The sequence below is a fragment of the Phaethon aethereus genome, assembly GCF_964289735.1.
Source record: "Phaethon aethereus genome assembly, chromosome: 12".
Classification (NCBI taxonomy): Eukaryota; Metazoa; Chordata; class Aves; order Phaethontiformes; family Phaethontidae; genus Phaethon; species Phaethon aethereus.
Genome location: NC_138588.1, coordinates 2,038,645 through 2,053,321, shown reverse-complemented (window position 1 = coordinate 2,053,321; position 14,677 = coordinate 2,038,645). Strand labels below are relative to the sequence as shown.

The following is a 14,677-nucleotide window of genomic DNA, read 5'->3' as shown; positions in this document are numbered from 1 at the left end:
CGCTAAATAGAATATCCCAGATTTATGCAATTTTAATAAAAGGCAAAAGTTCTTATGCTTTGCTGTGTTTGTGTTGACTTCTATCAAAAATGAACATGCTTTTTGTCCTAATTTTGATCCCCTTTATACCCTTTCCTGAACAGTAAACTTTCATACGGGAGGATCTTTCCTTACTTGTTTCTAAAATGATGTCTAGCACCAAAAAAAACCCAACCATAAAAAACCCACCAAGATTCAGAAATAAGTCATTAAATTGAGCGGGCTCTTTATGCTCTATGGAAGAATAAAAGCAAGATATTCAAATAGGAATGTAAGACCACAGCAAATGTTTATTTGAGCAACAAAGATGTATTCCTGAAATGTGTTTCTTTACTAACTGAGATTTTAATAATTTCTGTGAACTCCTACAGGAAATGTATGCTTGTCCTTGAATACAGTGTAATCTCAAGCAAAAGGCAATGATTTGAAAATGTTGTATAATTTAATTCCAAATCACTAAGTAAATAAACAAACAGTTGTATCCAGCTGTGATGACTTTCAGAAAAGTTTGAAAACCATATGTTAACTGGTAGAACATCCATATGGAAAATATCAGAGGCATGTATGTTTGGAGTAAGCAGGCTGAGAGGTGGTAAATTTATGCACTCCAGGCTGTGATTGACAATGAGGCCGGAGAGTGCAATTCTGACTTTATAAATTGGTCCTCCTGCCTTCCTCAGCTTAAGTCACTCACAGAGCAAGTTTATTGCTCCCTAATGGGCTTACCCAGTGGGCCAAAAGAGGTGGTTTTCATTTTCCATCATTCATAGTTTAGCTGCTTTTTTAGAGCAGAGGTTATCTACGTCTTTACCAGCTCTTCTTGCAGATTTTGCAGATGAATGCTCTAAGCTAAACCAAAACTGTGCCATGTGTTTTCTAGGAAGAGGAGTAAGACTCTACTACATTGGCGGCGAGGTGTTTGCTGAGTGCCTTAGTGACAGTGCCATTTTTGTCCAGTCTCCCAACTGCAACCAACGCTACGGCTGGCACCCAGCGACAGTTTGCAAGATTCCTCCAGGTAAGGAAGTACTCCCTATCTGTGATCTTACACAAGCTTCACCTTTTGCAAACAGGGACTTGCTATGGAAAGCGAGCTGTTTCAAGGTAGGCATGGATTTGCTGACCTCCCTTCCTGACAATAATCAGAAACTTTTACCCTATTATAAGCAACCTCACAACTTGAGCAGGGCATTTTTTATAGCATGAAGGATGAAGGTACTGATAAAGGAGGCTACTATGTATGCTCAACAATTGTTTGCACTCCATTCATACAAGTAGGAAGAAACAGTTCTTCAGGATCAAAGCAGAACTAAGAGCAGACTCTGCCACTTGTTCTGTGCAGTGTTTTATCAGTCCATTACGGTAATTATCTGATAGTCATGTTTAGAATTCTGTTTGTACCTTTAAGTAAAAGAATATAAAGTAAGAAATTTTTCTTAATTTAGATTCGTCCATAAAAGATTTAAATTGTTACTTTTTTCTGTTCTGTACTAAACCTTTCCCCTTGCTTTGTGAATTGGTTTTATTCTAGGGAAATCACATCTGCAGACACCTTGTTGTTCTGGTTACAGCAAACATATGTCTAAAGTATGCTGAAAGATTACAGGAGAATTTATTGCATCTATCTAAGAAGAAAATACTTTTTTTGTTATATACATGTAAGAGCTAGGATAAGAGGATGCCATTCGAACGGGAATTTAGATTCTCAGCTAGGCTTACAAAAGCTGAATTTTTTTACAGTTAAAAGTACATCTATATTTAAAAAACAAACTTTTTTATTTATAAATATTTGAATAAAGATTGTCTTTCTTTTAAGAGATCCATACAGTGCAAGTTCTGGCCCATCTTAACGGGTTTCCTTTCTCAGATGCTTAGGAAGCAGCTGCCAGTGTTGCAAACATGACTTAAATCTCCAGCCACATCACAAGAGTCCACGCTGGCTGGAATCAACATCTGAAGACATAAACAACCCACATTTCCGCTGTAGATTCATCTAAGGCACATTTTTTGGACTCCAGCTCTCCCCACTTCTGCCACAATCTTTGGCCGCCTTCTCAGACTCATCTTCAAATCTTTGCTGGGTTTGAAGCAATTTCTTCATCCTCTTGTTGAAAAGATCAAGTCGTACCCGCTCCTCCCAGGCACAGTCGTGGAAAGACCCGTTCCCATCCAGTCCTGAAGTCTGAACAGCTTGGCAGTCTGATCCTGATCAAGTTTTTCCTCTCCTTGCCATCGCTCTTCCTCTGTGCTCAGCCTGGCCCTGGTGCTCTCACCCTTCTTATTTCCCCCCACCCTTAGACTGCAATATGCCTGATAGAGCTTCCCTTCAAACTCTCTGCAAGATACACGGCTCTTGGGCTGTGCTCTTTTATGGTCACAAAAATGAGTAGTTGTTTCTGCAGCTGCTGAGCTGTTGCATGCGGTTATGCTTTGGTATACGCAGTTCGACCCAAAACAGATGACAGTATGAGTCCAGCCCAAGAGAGTAGGCTCAGAAGTGATTTTAGCAAAATACAATTCATCACAGTCCAAATGGTGGTTTTTCAGATTTGGCCCATATGTAATCCCAAATGAGCATTAGTTGCGTGCCAAGTTTCAGAGTTTAACTTGTTTATGGTTATCTGGGAGAAAGTAAGCATAGCAACACCTCTTGTTAAGAGTTGTGTATTTATTTATTTATTTAAACTATGAATGCTGTTGTTACATTTCACCTTTATCACCTAAAAACAGTTGAATAAGTAGTTCTCCGTCTTTTAGCTGGGACTAAACATTGGGGGGAAATTCCAGTTTATAAGGAAAGTTCTTTGGCACATGATAGTTAAATTTAAGAGAGGATTATAGCAGAATCGGCTCTGCTACGAGCCTTTTTAACCTGATAACTGGTTTCTGGCTTGCCAGAGTGGTTTCGCTTCAGGACTTCTCCATTGCTCTTACTGACAGACACTGTAAATCCAACACCAGTGAGTTCCTGTTTTCAGCCTGTACATTCCTTTCTTTCAGGCCCCGTAGCGACTGCTGTTGATAAGTGTTACGGTCATAGTTAGGCTTTTAAATTACAGTATGAGGGGAATGATTATAAAGGAGATAGAAGGAGGTTCCACATAAGGATCCCAAGTCTGGTCTCGCAGATCGCAATCTGCTGTGTGGGCACTGGCATTCATCGTTCTCTGTCCTGTAACATGGTTTGCTTCCTTTTCAGCATATGAGCTGTGGAAATGTGGCAACCTTGATTCCTTTTTGTGAAATGCTGTGTTTAGATAATCTGTGTATAGTATCACCTGCTCTGAGGATGTGGGAAAGCAGCCTTGAGTTTGTTTCCATCCTCAGAAAGAAATGGATTTCTTAATCTAGTTAAGCTAATGCCTTGTTCTTGTCATGTTCTTTTTTTTTTCACAGGATGTAACTTGAAGATTTTTAACAACCAGGAATTTGCCGCTCTCTTGGCTCAGTCTGTAAATCAGGGCTTCGAAGCTGTGTATCAGCTGACCAGGATGTGCACAATTCGAATGAGCTTTGTCAAGGGATGGGGAGCAGAATACAGGTCAGGCCTTTTGAATGAAACTTTGCGGTATGCTTGTGCTTGCCATTGCCACTCCTGTACTGTACAGCCTAGGACAGTGTTCTGCAAAGCTTCTTTACTCAGCTTTTAAGATGGGGGGAATTAGCACAGTGTCTCTTCACTAATGCAGGTAGGTTGTAGTTCTTGAGAATATGTTGATCTCGTCTTTTGTTTTTCCCATCCTAGTTGTGTAAAAAATACACTGTGTGATATACCTGGATGACCGCGTGTATTTGGTCACAGTGTTGACTCTTGTAAAACCAAGAGCTTTACCTGAAGCACAGCAGATAAATCCAGATGGCCTGTGTGGGAACTATTAGATCTAATTTTAAGGAAAAAAAAAAAGTATATTTGATAGTTTGAGTGTCTTATGACTACACTGTTATCAGGACAGGATCAGTGTGAGTGCTTCCTAAGAGATACAGGTTAGGTTCGATGCTTCTTTTATCAGGGACTAATGGGATTAAAATAAAAGCAGATTGGCTTGAAAATTTATATTTGGAAGAACTGTTAGAGTTGCTGCAAAATTATAGTTAAATCTCCTCATCCTTTCCTTAGTACTTCTCATAAGGCAATTGCTTAAATGTGACTAGAGGCAGTGGGAGAAACAGCGTTACTGTTTTTCCCAGTGAATATTGAAGATAAAAAAGGAGATGCAGTAGGGTCTGATGTCTGGGATCAATGATGTGGTTATTCTGACAACACGGGGACAGTGGAGACCGTGTGAGGGACGAACTACTTCATCCCCTGTGCGGCTGCTGCTCCACTGCGTTAGCAAGCAAACGTCCCTAAGTAGGAGAGGGAGCGAAATCAGTGTTTAATAGCACAAGTAGGGGAGACAAAGTTCATTGGAAAACGAATGTTGTTTTATGAGAGAGAAAGCTGGCAAGGATTTAAGCCAAATGTGATTTTTAAATACTTACTTGACTGTGTACCCTTTAAACCTGTGGCCTTATTTGAAAATCTGGGGGCAGCCCCTGCCTCCCAGAGCAGTGAGGCTGTCTGCCGATGCTCCCCTTGCACAGCTGCCTGCAGCAGACGGGGAGATGCCATAGTATCAGCTGGAGCCTGCGCCCGGCACATTGCTCTCCCACTTTCTTCATTTCTCCAGATGTTTGGAGTCCATTTTGTTTTGAAATTGTCCTGCACCCAGGCCAGAGCATTTCAGCCCTTGGCTCGCAGCCACAGCTCGTAATGAAATCCAGATGAGCATGACTTACGGAAAGTCAACTATCTCATTAGAGTATTGTAGTCAGTGAAACCCTACGCGCACGCTGACCGGGCCGAAGCTGCGCTCTCGCTCCTTCATTTCCTTGCCACAAAATACTACATCTGATTGCCTTTGTCAGAGCACGTTTATTTGTTGAGCTGATTCGTATATGGGCACGTTACTGCGGGAGCTGCATCCAGAGCACCGTTCCAGTGATTTCTGGTTCAGCTGCTTAGCCTTTTGAGCAGGCTAATTGGTGGGGTGTTTAGTGCTCTTGTGTGGCAGGGATTTGGTGGAGGGGAGCGGGGGAGAAGCCAATTGCATAAGCAGCCTGTGATACAGAGGTTCTCCTCTGTCTGGCGAGAGCCCGGTGGAGCAAGCTGAAGGCATGGAGAGCTTTGAGGGTTCGCCTGCCTGAAAGGCTGGAGCCGATGTGGTGGTTGTCTGGGTGGGAAGGCAGAAGGAAGTTTGCCGTGATGGATTTGCAGAGGGCGGAAGCGGGGCAGCCCCACAGGTAGTGGTTTTCTGTACGGCGTTGCTGGGACAGTTGTTGGACTGCGCAGCATTAGGCTGGTCGCAGACAGCGAAGGGGAATGCTCTGTGTAAAGAGCAAAATAAGACTTTATTTTTTTTCTGGGACCTGAGAGGTTTGTATGCTTGTCCGAAGCTGACAGAGTGAGAGATGCTCTGCTTTCCCTGCCCTGCAGCCCTCCCCCAAACAGTTCATGAGACACCCTTTAATGCAAAACACTTACCACAAAGCCGCTGTACAGGACAAGCCCTGCCCCTGCGCCCACTCCGGGGCATCGCCTGGCCTGCCAGCTCCCGTCAGCCGCGCCCGAGCCGGGAATGGGTGGGGTGCCTCCAGGGACAGGCTTCCATTTTCAGTTCAAAGGATGAGAGACACAGATTCATCAGCAGAATGGGTTGCAGCCCTTGGCCGAAGCCTTGCGGATCCGTACCCCAGAGCCCCGCTCCTCTACCCTGCAGCGAAGGGGCAGGGATGGCGTTGGGAGCGCAGGGTGGCCCCGCGGAGCAGAGGGACTATCCCCTCGGGAAGGGTCCCCTTTTCACCAGCAGCTTCTCCCTGGGCCCCTGCAGGCTTTGTCTTCTCTCTCCCACAGATTCCAAGGACAGCTTCTGTGGGAAATGAGGGTGTAAAACAAGGCTGTTTCCAGGCTATTTCTCTCTCTTCATAATCCTCCTCTTCCACAGCAGCTGTCCTGCCTCTCTGCCTGGGACAAGACTCCTGCCATCCCTCAGCAGAGGAGGGATAGCCCCTTGCTCTGTGCCTGGGCCTCCCTTCCCTTCCTTTCCTCCCCATCTCTTCCTTCTTTACCATCTGGAGACACCCCATGGAGTCTGGCCTCAGGGAGAATAACGGAGAGGCAGAGAGGAGAGGGGGAAGGTGCTTTATGGCAGGGGAAGGTAAAAGCTCGGTGTGCACTGACCCAGCAAGGCATACCCCTCTCTACTCTCTGGCCACAGCCACCAACTCTTGAAGGATTTTTAAAACACGTGGTTTAATACCATCTTTCTGTTTTCCTGATAGGTTTTGCAACTTTTTACACTCCGCAGCATTTCTGCTTGTTGTGAGGCAGCTGATCAAATGCAAATCTGCTGGAGTGCCCCATACACAGCACGTGTAGTGTAGGCTTCAAACCGCCAGCGCATCCTCCCAATCTCTGCGAAAAGGATGCTCCGTGGCAGCTCTGGCCGCACGAGGGGAGAGGGCTCCGTGGGCTGCAGGAGGATCTGAATGGCTGAGGGGTGACCTCTCCCCATCACTTCCATGTCCCGCTAAAACCTAAAGATATGGTGAAAGAGAGTATCTGGGTCTTATAGACAGAGAAATTTAACATATTTAGTAAACTGCTTACATTGCTATCTAGTTAGGAGTGGTAAGGTCTGCAAAAGAAAACTGAAGAGCATTGCGTAGATAAACACCTTTGCTTTTCCTCAGGGAGTCAGATGCTGCCTGTTTTCAGGAATCTGAGTAGTAAATAGGTTATATAGTGACTTTCTCCTTTGGGATCATAAGAAATGTAAAAAGAAAAGGTAGGGGTTTTGAAAGAAGTTGGTAGCATAGGCCAAAAGAGTCTTATAAAGGAGAGAGACATTCCTTTGGCCCCACACGCAAGACTATTGTCTAAGCAGGAAAGAATGCTTCAGTAGCTGTAAAACCTTTTCACATTTGTAAAGTTTTCTAAGTCACATTTATGTTCTTTCTTTTCTTCTCCCCCCCCCCCCCCGCAACCCCTTCTTTCTTGTAGGCGGCAGACTGTGACCAGTACTCCCTGCTGGATTGAACTGCATCTGAACGGTCCTTTGCAGTGGCTGGACAAGGTCCTTACACAGATGGGCTCCCCCAGTATTCGTTGTTCCAGTGTCTCCTAAGGAAACACCTCCTGGGGATGGGTGGGGGGAACTAAGACTCTGGAAAATGGAATTGGCTTAACCCTTAGCAAAATGCATACTGCATAGTAAACAAATTCCCAGTTCCTGAAGTGATGAGGAAAAAAAATCTGCTTTAAAAAAAAAAGTGGGATTTATTTGTTTTGTTTAAACTAAATATCCATTTAAGCCACTTCCACTGAAACTGCTAGCACTTTGGCTACAATGCTATGGGCCATTGCAGTTAGAATTTGAAGCTGAAGTTCATCATGATAAAAAAACGGACTTTGTTTCAGCGGAGAGAAGCCAGTGCTCTGCCTCCAGCCGCGTAGTGCCTGTCTGGCCGCTCGCTCCGTGCTGTCGTGAGCACGCAGGAGCCACCGATGGCTGGGAGGAAACTTTCCATTTGCCTCACACAACTCCAGGCTCGTGTCATGCAGCACCTCTGAAAAGCCAGATAACCGTGGGACTTTGGGACGGCTCTTGCTGATGCATTCCTGTCGCCATCCACCTGATCTACACCTGTCCTCCCTGGGATTGCAGCAGGAGGGGAAAAAGGAAGCATTTAAAGCACACACAAGAACTAATTCCCCCAGTAAGGATCCCAAAAGGAATGAATTTCCCATGCTGGACTGCTAAGAAGGAGGCAGAGTCTCGCTTCATGCCTGAGGGATGCAGCTGACACCCTGATGGTCTCAGACTGGATTGATGTGAAGCAAAAGGCCAAACTTAAGGCTCCTTCTGATATTGCTGCAGCGACTTTTGACTTGAGCTGCTCACAGACGGACATTTGTCGTGTGGGGAGCTCTGGCTGGATAAGTTAAGCCTTCGTTATTGTGCAGTCTATTTGCATTAACTACAGAGAATTTGTATTCTATTTTCTCAGTATGTTGAATGGTATCTGCCACTTCTGAAGTCTTAGGGGCTTAGTGAATTCAGTGTCCAGGTCTGCTCTAGTGATGGAAGTGAACAGGCCCTTGCTGCCATTTTCAGAATATGCAATTTAATAGGTTATCCCATGCTGTCACACGTGACTGCGCATGAACCAGGACATCTCAGACACAAAAGCCCTCTGTTTCAAACGTACTTCAGCTGATTAAAATGCTCTGAGATGTGTTTTTGCCTGGAGAAGTTGGGAGAGTGTGTATTTACTTGTATTATAAAGTGTTCATTTTAAACATACATGCTCCAGACTGTTTAATGTTTTTTTTTCCCTGCAGCAACTGTCATGGCAAACAACTTCCACAACTGGAAAAAAACCCTTAGCACTTGTTTTTATCGTTCAAATTTGCCAAATAAGTCTCATAACTTTGTCAGTGCTATCCAATTATCTGTTTCTTTATATCTGCATATCGTACGCATTTGTGCTAAAATATTAGAAGGGGGAGGGGAGAAAGTGATAATCAGTTTCCTATGGAAATCTTTCTTTCTTCTTTTTTCATATGCAAAAGACAAACGCGCAAGCTAGATCTGGCTCTGGGAAGGACAGACTCGGATGGCCCCTACAATGGTCTGTGTTAAGGCTTTAGTCCCGCAAACTTCTGTGCTCCCAGATGCGAACGCGAGCGGCCCCACCGAGTTCGGCGGAAGTTTTTCTGCGTGCCAGGTTGAGGTTTGCAGCTTCAGAGCACCCCGGTCCCATGATGGGGCACCGACTTGTAATGTCCTTACAAACACTTACCGGGAATTTCCATGTACCCGCCTGTCTGTAGAGAGAGGCTTTTCTGATGTGCTTGCTCCTTTGAGACTGCTCTGTTTATCAACCCCACCGCTTGGTTTGCAAAAAACCCAACACTTTTGGACCTGAGGCATCGGCAAGACCGGGTACGAGGTGCCCCTTGTTCGGTGGACACAGGAACAGCTGATCCAAAAGGCTCATTGCTGGTGTTTGTTTTACCAGGCAAATGAAAGGATGCTTTAGAAGGGAGTTTTCTTCCAGAAACAAGAAAGGACATTTTTTGTATATGAAATTTAAATTCTGAATACGACTTCCGGTGGTGGATGTGCTCCTGAACGATACAGGCACTTTTGAATATCCTCTTGCAGAATTTTGACTGGAGCTTTCACTGTGCAACCCGGCTTGTATCGTAGCGCTGGAGGTTTTCTAGGATTTTTAAATTTTACTTTAGTTTTTGCAATGTGTCTGATTTTAGTTAAATCTCTGATTGCATGGACTTGTGCAATAAGAGCATCTGTATAAAATAGTTATTTTCTAGCCACTTCAAAAGTAGGTCTGTCTGTCATTGTGGATTGATTTGGCATATATTTTCAGATGCAGGCTTCTAACATAGTTACAAACGAAAATTTGTCCTGACTTTTGTGGAAGTATTTGACTTGCTGTTTTAGCGAGAGAGGGGGAAAAAACCTGCAATGTAAAATGACCCTGAGCTTCCTCCCTGAGTTTCTCTGAGTCCTGTTTGCTGATTTGAGTGAACAAACTGTTTTCATTGCCCACATAATCGTGGAGGAAGTCGGACTCTGTGGTGCCTTGTGCATTAGCAACAAAAACGACATCTTAAATTCCAGTATCAGAGAGCTCATTACACACGATGGTGTGTGCAGGAACCCAGCCTGACCCAGAGGCTACAAGCTGGAATAAACCCTAACTTTGATATGAAGTTTGCACACAGAGTCGCCGCCTCAGCCAAACCAAGAATTGGACCTGGATTTCCACTATCACCCAGATTTCTATTTTCTGCTTGATGAAGGATAATGAATTGCTAGCTGTTATTAAGAGATGCCTTTTGAAAAACACGATTCAGATGATACATAAAAACTTTGGCTAATCTCACCTCATCATGCCTTAAGTAAAATGACTTCAAATGGAAAATGTAAGCTGGTCTAGCGGTGCAGTTAGCTAAAATTGAGAAGATTATCTCCACTAAAGTATTAATTTCCTCTCCTCCCCTTTGTTTGCCTTCTCACTAATTCATAAAAGCTTTACGGTTTCTAAAGTTGCCTTATAAAGTCAAATGGAAAGTCCTGTACCATGCAACAAATGAAAAGATGAAGGTTGGGGAAGGGGTGTGATCCAAGGGGCGTTGCGGCCGAGCTTCCTTTGATGTTGCACAGTTGACGCGGATCATACAGATGAAAGCGAACTCCCCCGTCAGAGCTGAAACATGCTTAATCGCGCCGTTCGTGTGGACACTAATGAAAGGGAAGAGGCGGCGTTCGGCTGTAGATTATTGCAGGCAGCGGTGCCCCAGAGGTGCACGTGGCTTCTTCTTGTTTTTACTTTTTTCTAAAACTTTATTAAAGTAGCTTTGATATGTAGCACAAATGTATGCAATCAACCATGCCCTAGCTTAGATTACATATCTGTACTGGAATATCTTCTCATTTAATGGTAGTCTTGGCTAGTTTTTCCAGGATTTCATACATTTTTGTTACTAGTAGAGAGTCACTAGCAGGAACTTTGACTCTTTTTAACTGGTGTAGCCATACACAAGGGCCTGGCTGCTGGCAGATGATATTGTTGGCCTTGTGGTTTTAAATGACTGTGGTGATTTTTTTTTTTATTATTAATATTAATGTATTGAACTGAATTGCAGTTTGTATTTTGTGTTAAGCTTGTCTTAGAAGTAATCCAGTGCTGTCCATTTGATTTAATTGCCAGGAATCGGCATGCATACGAACAAAGATGGAGAAATCTAATTATAATAAATGTTCCCAAAGCTGTGGCTACCCATACGTGCCATGAAAAGGCTGGGGGGTAGCCTCTGAGAAAGAGTTAAACAAATCAGTTTCCTCTCCCCTTAAAGATCAACACACTTTGACCCACGCAGAGGACTCCTTTGCAGGGTGATGAATATTCAGGACTCCATCTCAAGCAGCAAGTACTGACATCCGTGCCTTGTGCTACTTACTAACTGGAAAAAGTGCAAGGAGCAAGAAGAACACAGCTCAGTGAAGGACTTCAGCCATATGACAAAGCATCTGTGAGCTTTCCTAGTCCTCTAAGGTACTGGATAGGTAGCAGGAATGGAATTTCACAAATAAGCTGGTAAGCTAGAATGAGAAATAATTAGTCACTATAAAGTAGCTGATTGAGCGGTATGGTTAAGAAATTCAGTATATGTTTTTTATTATGTACATGCTTTTGTATTTATGTTGTCTTTCTTGAATATTCAGATGAATCAAATATTTAATTTTTAACAGAAAGGGCAATTAAGGATTCAGAGTATTAAATCTTTCCTATGTTCCTTTCCTGTGATTGCTAGAAATTAGGCAGTTACTGATGTGAGAACGAGAGTCTCCCCTCAGAACTGAGCGACAAACCCTGGCAAACAGAACCGAACCAGGACTTCTCCAGCAGGAGCCTTTGCTCGAGTTGCTGTTTTCTCCTTGAAAACAAGTGTTGCTCGCCTTGAAGCAACAAGTCAGGTTCCCAGATGGGCCCTGGAATTGTGCTCTTCAGGTCTTTTCAAATTTATGAGGCTTTAAAAAGACGGTAACACATTACTCCAGAAACATTTTGGTTCATCTTACGCGTCCTCCGGTACGCAGATACTGGAGGAGTCCGCACCAGTCTCTGCTGCTGAGATGCATCCCGTTCACTCTCCCAATGGAGGCAGCCTACTTTCCTCACGCTAGACCGAACTATTCCCCTTCCATAGATATGTATGAGCATGTTTGCATTAGTGTTTAGATTTTTTTAACCCGAGCTTGTATGTTAATGACCGGTGATGTCACCTACCTGCTTTAGCTTGTTAAGCATTATTCACCTATTTTGTTACTAAAGGCCTGTACTATGTATGCCCTCTTATTTCATATGTGAAACTGTAAGTTCTATTTTTGACATTTTAATAAACTTTGATTTCAAAACTGAGGCTCATGAGAAAATAAGGATATTGCAAAGATATACTGAAGGACAGAAACTGAAAGCATTTGGCGTTTTGAAACCACAGAGAACTCAGACAGCAGCATCTTTGGGTACATATAATGAAGGTTGTTCCCAGTAATTCGCACGAGATCTCAGTTCCAGGTAAGATCTTCATTCTTTTTACAGCTTGGACAGTTTTGTTCAAGAATTTAAAGCCAGGTGTAAAAAAATTGCAACTAGTTCTTTTAACTAACGGTATTCAAAGGCTAGTAGAAGAGGAGCACTGTGGCTCAAAGGATTTATTGTCGGATTGCTGGAAAAGTCAGGCATAGCTAAACAGTCTCTCTTTGCCTGGTGTGCTAAACCGCAGCTGTACTTTCACCTTAGGGCTGGGAATTGGGAAACTCCCTTATCGGAAGCGTAGGAGTGGCAGTGGCGTATTTACTGCTTTGTCCTCAGTGTCTTGTCACGAGGCAGACCCTAAAATACCTCTGATGCCTCCACGCTGAGGAATTGTGCCTTTTTTGAAGTCCCACGCTGAAGTCATGGCTTTGGCCGCGTGTTTGGTTCAACCCTGCAGAGCAGAGGAAGGCAGGTGGATGGGCATGCGTGGGGTCTGGAGTCCGCGGTGCCTTGGGGATAAGGCGTTAACGCTCTCGGAACGGCACAAGTTCTGGTCCAGCTCAGTAGCGTTCATCCAGTCAATGTGTTACCTTACCGAAGAACGTGACTTCTCTCAGACCTTGTTTAGAAGTGCCCCACTGTTTCACCAGACCAGAGAAATGATGGCGGGAAGAGACTACTGGGACGTCTCTAGTCCAGCCTAGTGCTTGATTCAGGACTGTTGCCAATGCGAGATCAGGTCAGCTGGGCTTTTGTCCGGATAAATCTTGAAGAAAATCTTAAAGAATAGAAATTCTACCCACCTCCTCCCCAGCTAAGCTGTTCCATGCTTGCATTACGTTCCTAGTGGAAAAGTTTTCCTATCTTACTCTCGCAGGCTGTATTTTTGGCTACTGCCCCTTGTTATAACGGGTTTCTCAAGTCTGTGGTCTCCCTTTGCAGCGACGACGCTGCTCCTCCCTGCCATGTGAGGAGGCAATCGCTCCAGTCAGAAATGAAAAGCAGTCGAGCTTGAAGGGGGGCTGCTGCAGGGCCATGGAGTCCTTCGCAGCCGCCCTGGTCAGCTGTACAGAACTGGGACACCTCTGTGGCATCCTGCTGCTGCTGCCATTCCTGCGACTGCACCCAGAAGCGACTCTGGGCCATGAAATGTCCCCCAAGGAGCTGTTTCAACAGCAGGTGGGCAGGTGAGGTGCTGTACTGGGGGGAAAAAAAAAGTATATGCTGGCATTCAGCTGACCTCAGAGCGGGCATTCTCCAAACGGCATTGCGAACGAAGCCAAGGCACACGATGATCTAATTCTGTGAACTCCTAATGTTTCTCCTAGGCTTTCACTGAAATTCAGATTTTTTTTTTTTTTGTTTTTCCTGACAGAGGATTTACGAGAATACTTTTTCCACTCGTTTTTCCAACAATGTGGTAATAAAAGAAGGGTCTCGTCCAGGTTTTGTGCTGGGGTTGCCAAAACTCAAGTGTGATGTAGTAAATCAGCTCTGAGCTGCGAGTTCTGCTAGTTGTCACCTGAATGTATCATGGATTTCAGTATTACAATCTTCTCATCTGCACTGGGAGTGGGAAGCTGAAGCAAAATGCAGGTTTGATAACAAATGAAAAAATCGCGTAAGCTTTATCTGAAAAGAAGAAAAATAAAAAGAGCAAATTGACACTGCATGGAGGTTTCAGTTCAGGGAGAAGTTGGGTAACAAGCGGTCGGTCTGTGCTGGCAGGAAAGTCCTTCTGCAGGGGTCATCCCAGACCTGCAGCAGGACCGCACCCGGCTGGCGCAGCGACGCCGCCCAGCCAGCACCGCTCCGACGCTGGGGCAGCAGGGCCTCTGCTTTCGCACCGGAGCGGGGGCTCTGTACCGGGTTTCATCCCTGTCTCTGCACTTTCCCCCAGCTCCAAGGAGGGGTTTCTCCTCCCCGGGTTCTGCGGGAAGCTCCCCTGCGCCGTGAAAGCGGTGATAGCGAGCCCCACCAAGGCTGGCAACCAGCCTCTGACACCACAGCACCCCTCTTATAAAGGATAGAAACCCCCTTTTTTTTCTTTTTTTGTGCTATAATCTACTACTTGTGGGTGTTTAGGGCAAAGTTTCCATGAGTGCAAAACACTAGCAGAGTAATCGATTTTTGTTTGAGATGCACGTTACTGTTATTGAATGCAAGTAACATTTTCTCCTTTTAACAATTAATTGAACGCAACATTTTGGTAGCCTTCAGTCGGAGCTGGAAGCTCGCTAGCACACAGTGGCATACTTGAAGATTGTCCGTTTAATTTTACACTCAATTTATTGTATTTATAATGACCTAACAAGTAGTTTAATCACAAAAAGAAATGCAAACTGCACTGGCTACAGAGAAAGACAGGACTTGGTCTCAGAAGCTGTTCGGACTGTTTCATATATGTAACAAAATCAATACCAGACAGCGTAACAAAAGCGTCTTTTCTCAGGTCAGAAAAGCAGCGGTATTGCAACGACAAGCCCTCTAAGCCCAGGAAAGCTATAGTGTGTTTTGGCTGTGCTTA

At 44.5% G+C, this 14,677-nt stretch overlaps 1 protein-coding gene across 4 annotated transcripts in view; it reads left to right on the top strand.

Moving 5' to 3' along the window:
- The window catches only part of SMAD3 (SMAD family member 3), a gene marked incomplete at both ends in the record, with an annotated part of 74,577 nt that extends 67,372 nt beyond the window's left edge, over window positions 1–7,205 (top strand). For 2 of the 4 annotated variants that reach the window (XM_082005124.1, XM_082005123.1), the window contains 3 exons: window positions 920–1,057; window positions 3,436–3,580; window positions 7,082–7,205. In XM_082005124.1, coding sequence (XP_081861250.1) covers window positions 920–1,057; window positions 3,436–3,580; window positions 7,082–7,205 — 407 coding nt within the window. Of the gene's footprint in view, window positions 1–919; window positions 1,136–3,390; window positions 3,581–7,081 lie in introns of all 4 variants that reach the window. The other 2 variants (XM_082005122.1, XM_082005125.1) reach the window with 2 other exon arrangements.
- Window positions 7,206–14,677: the final 7,472 nt, after the last annotated feature.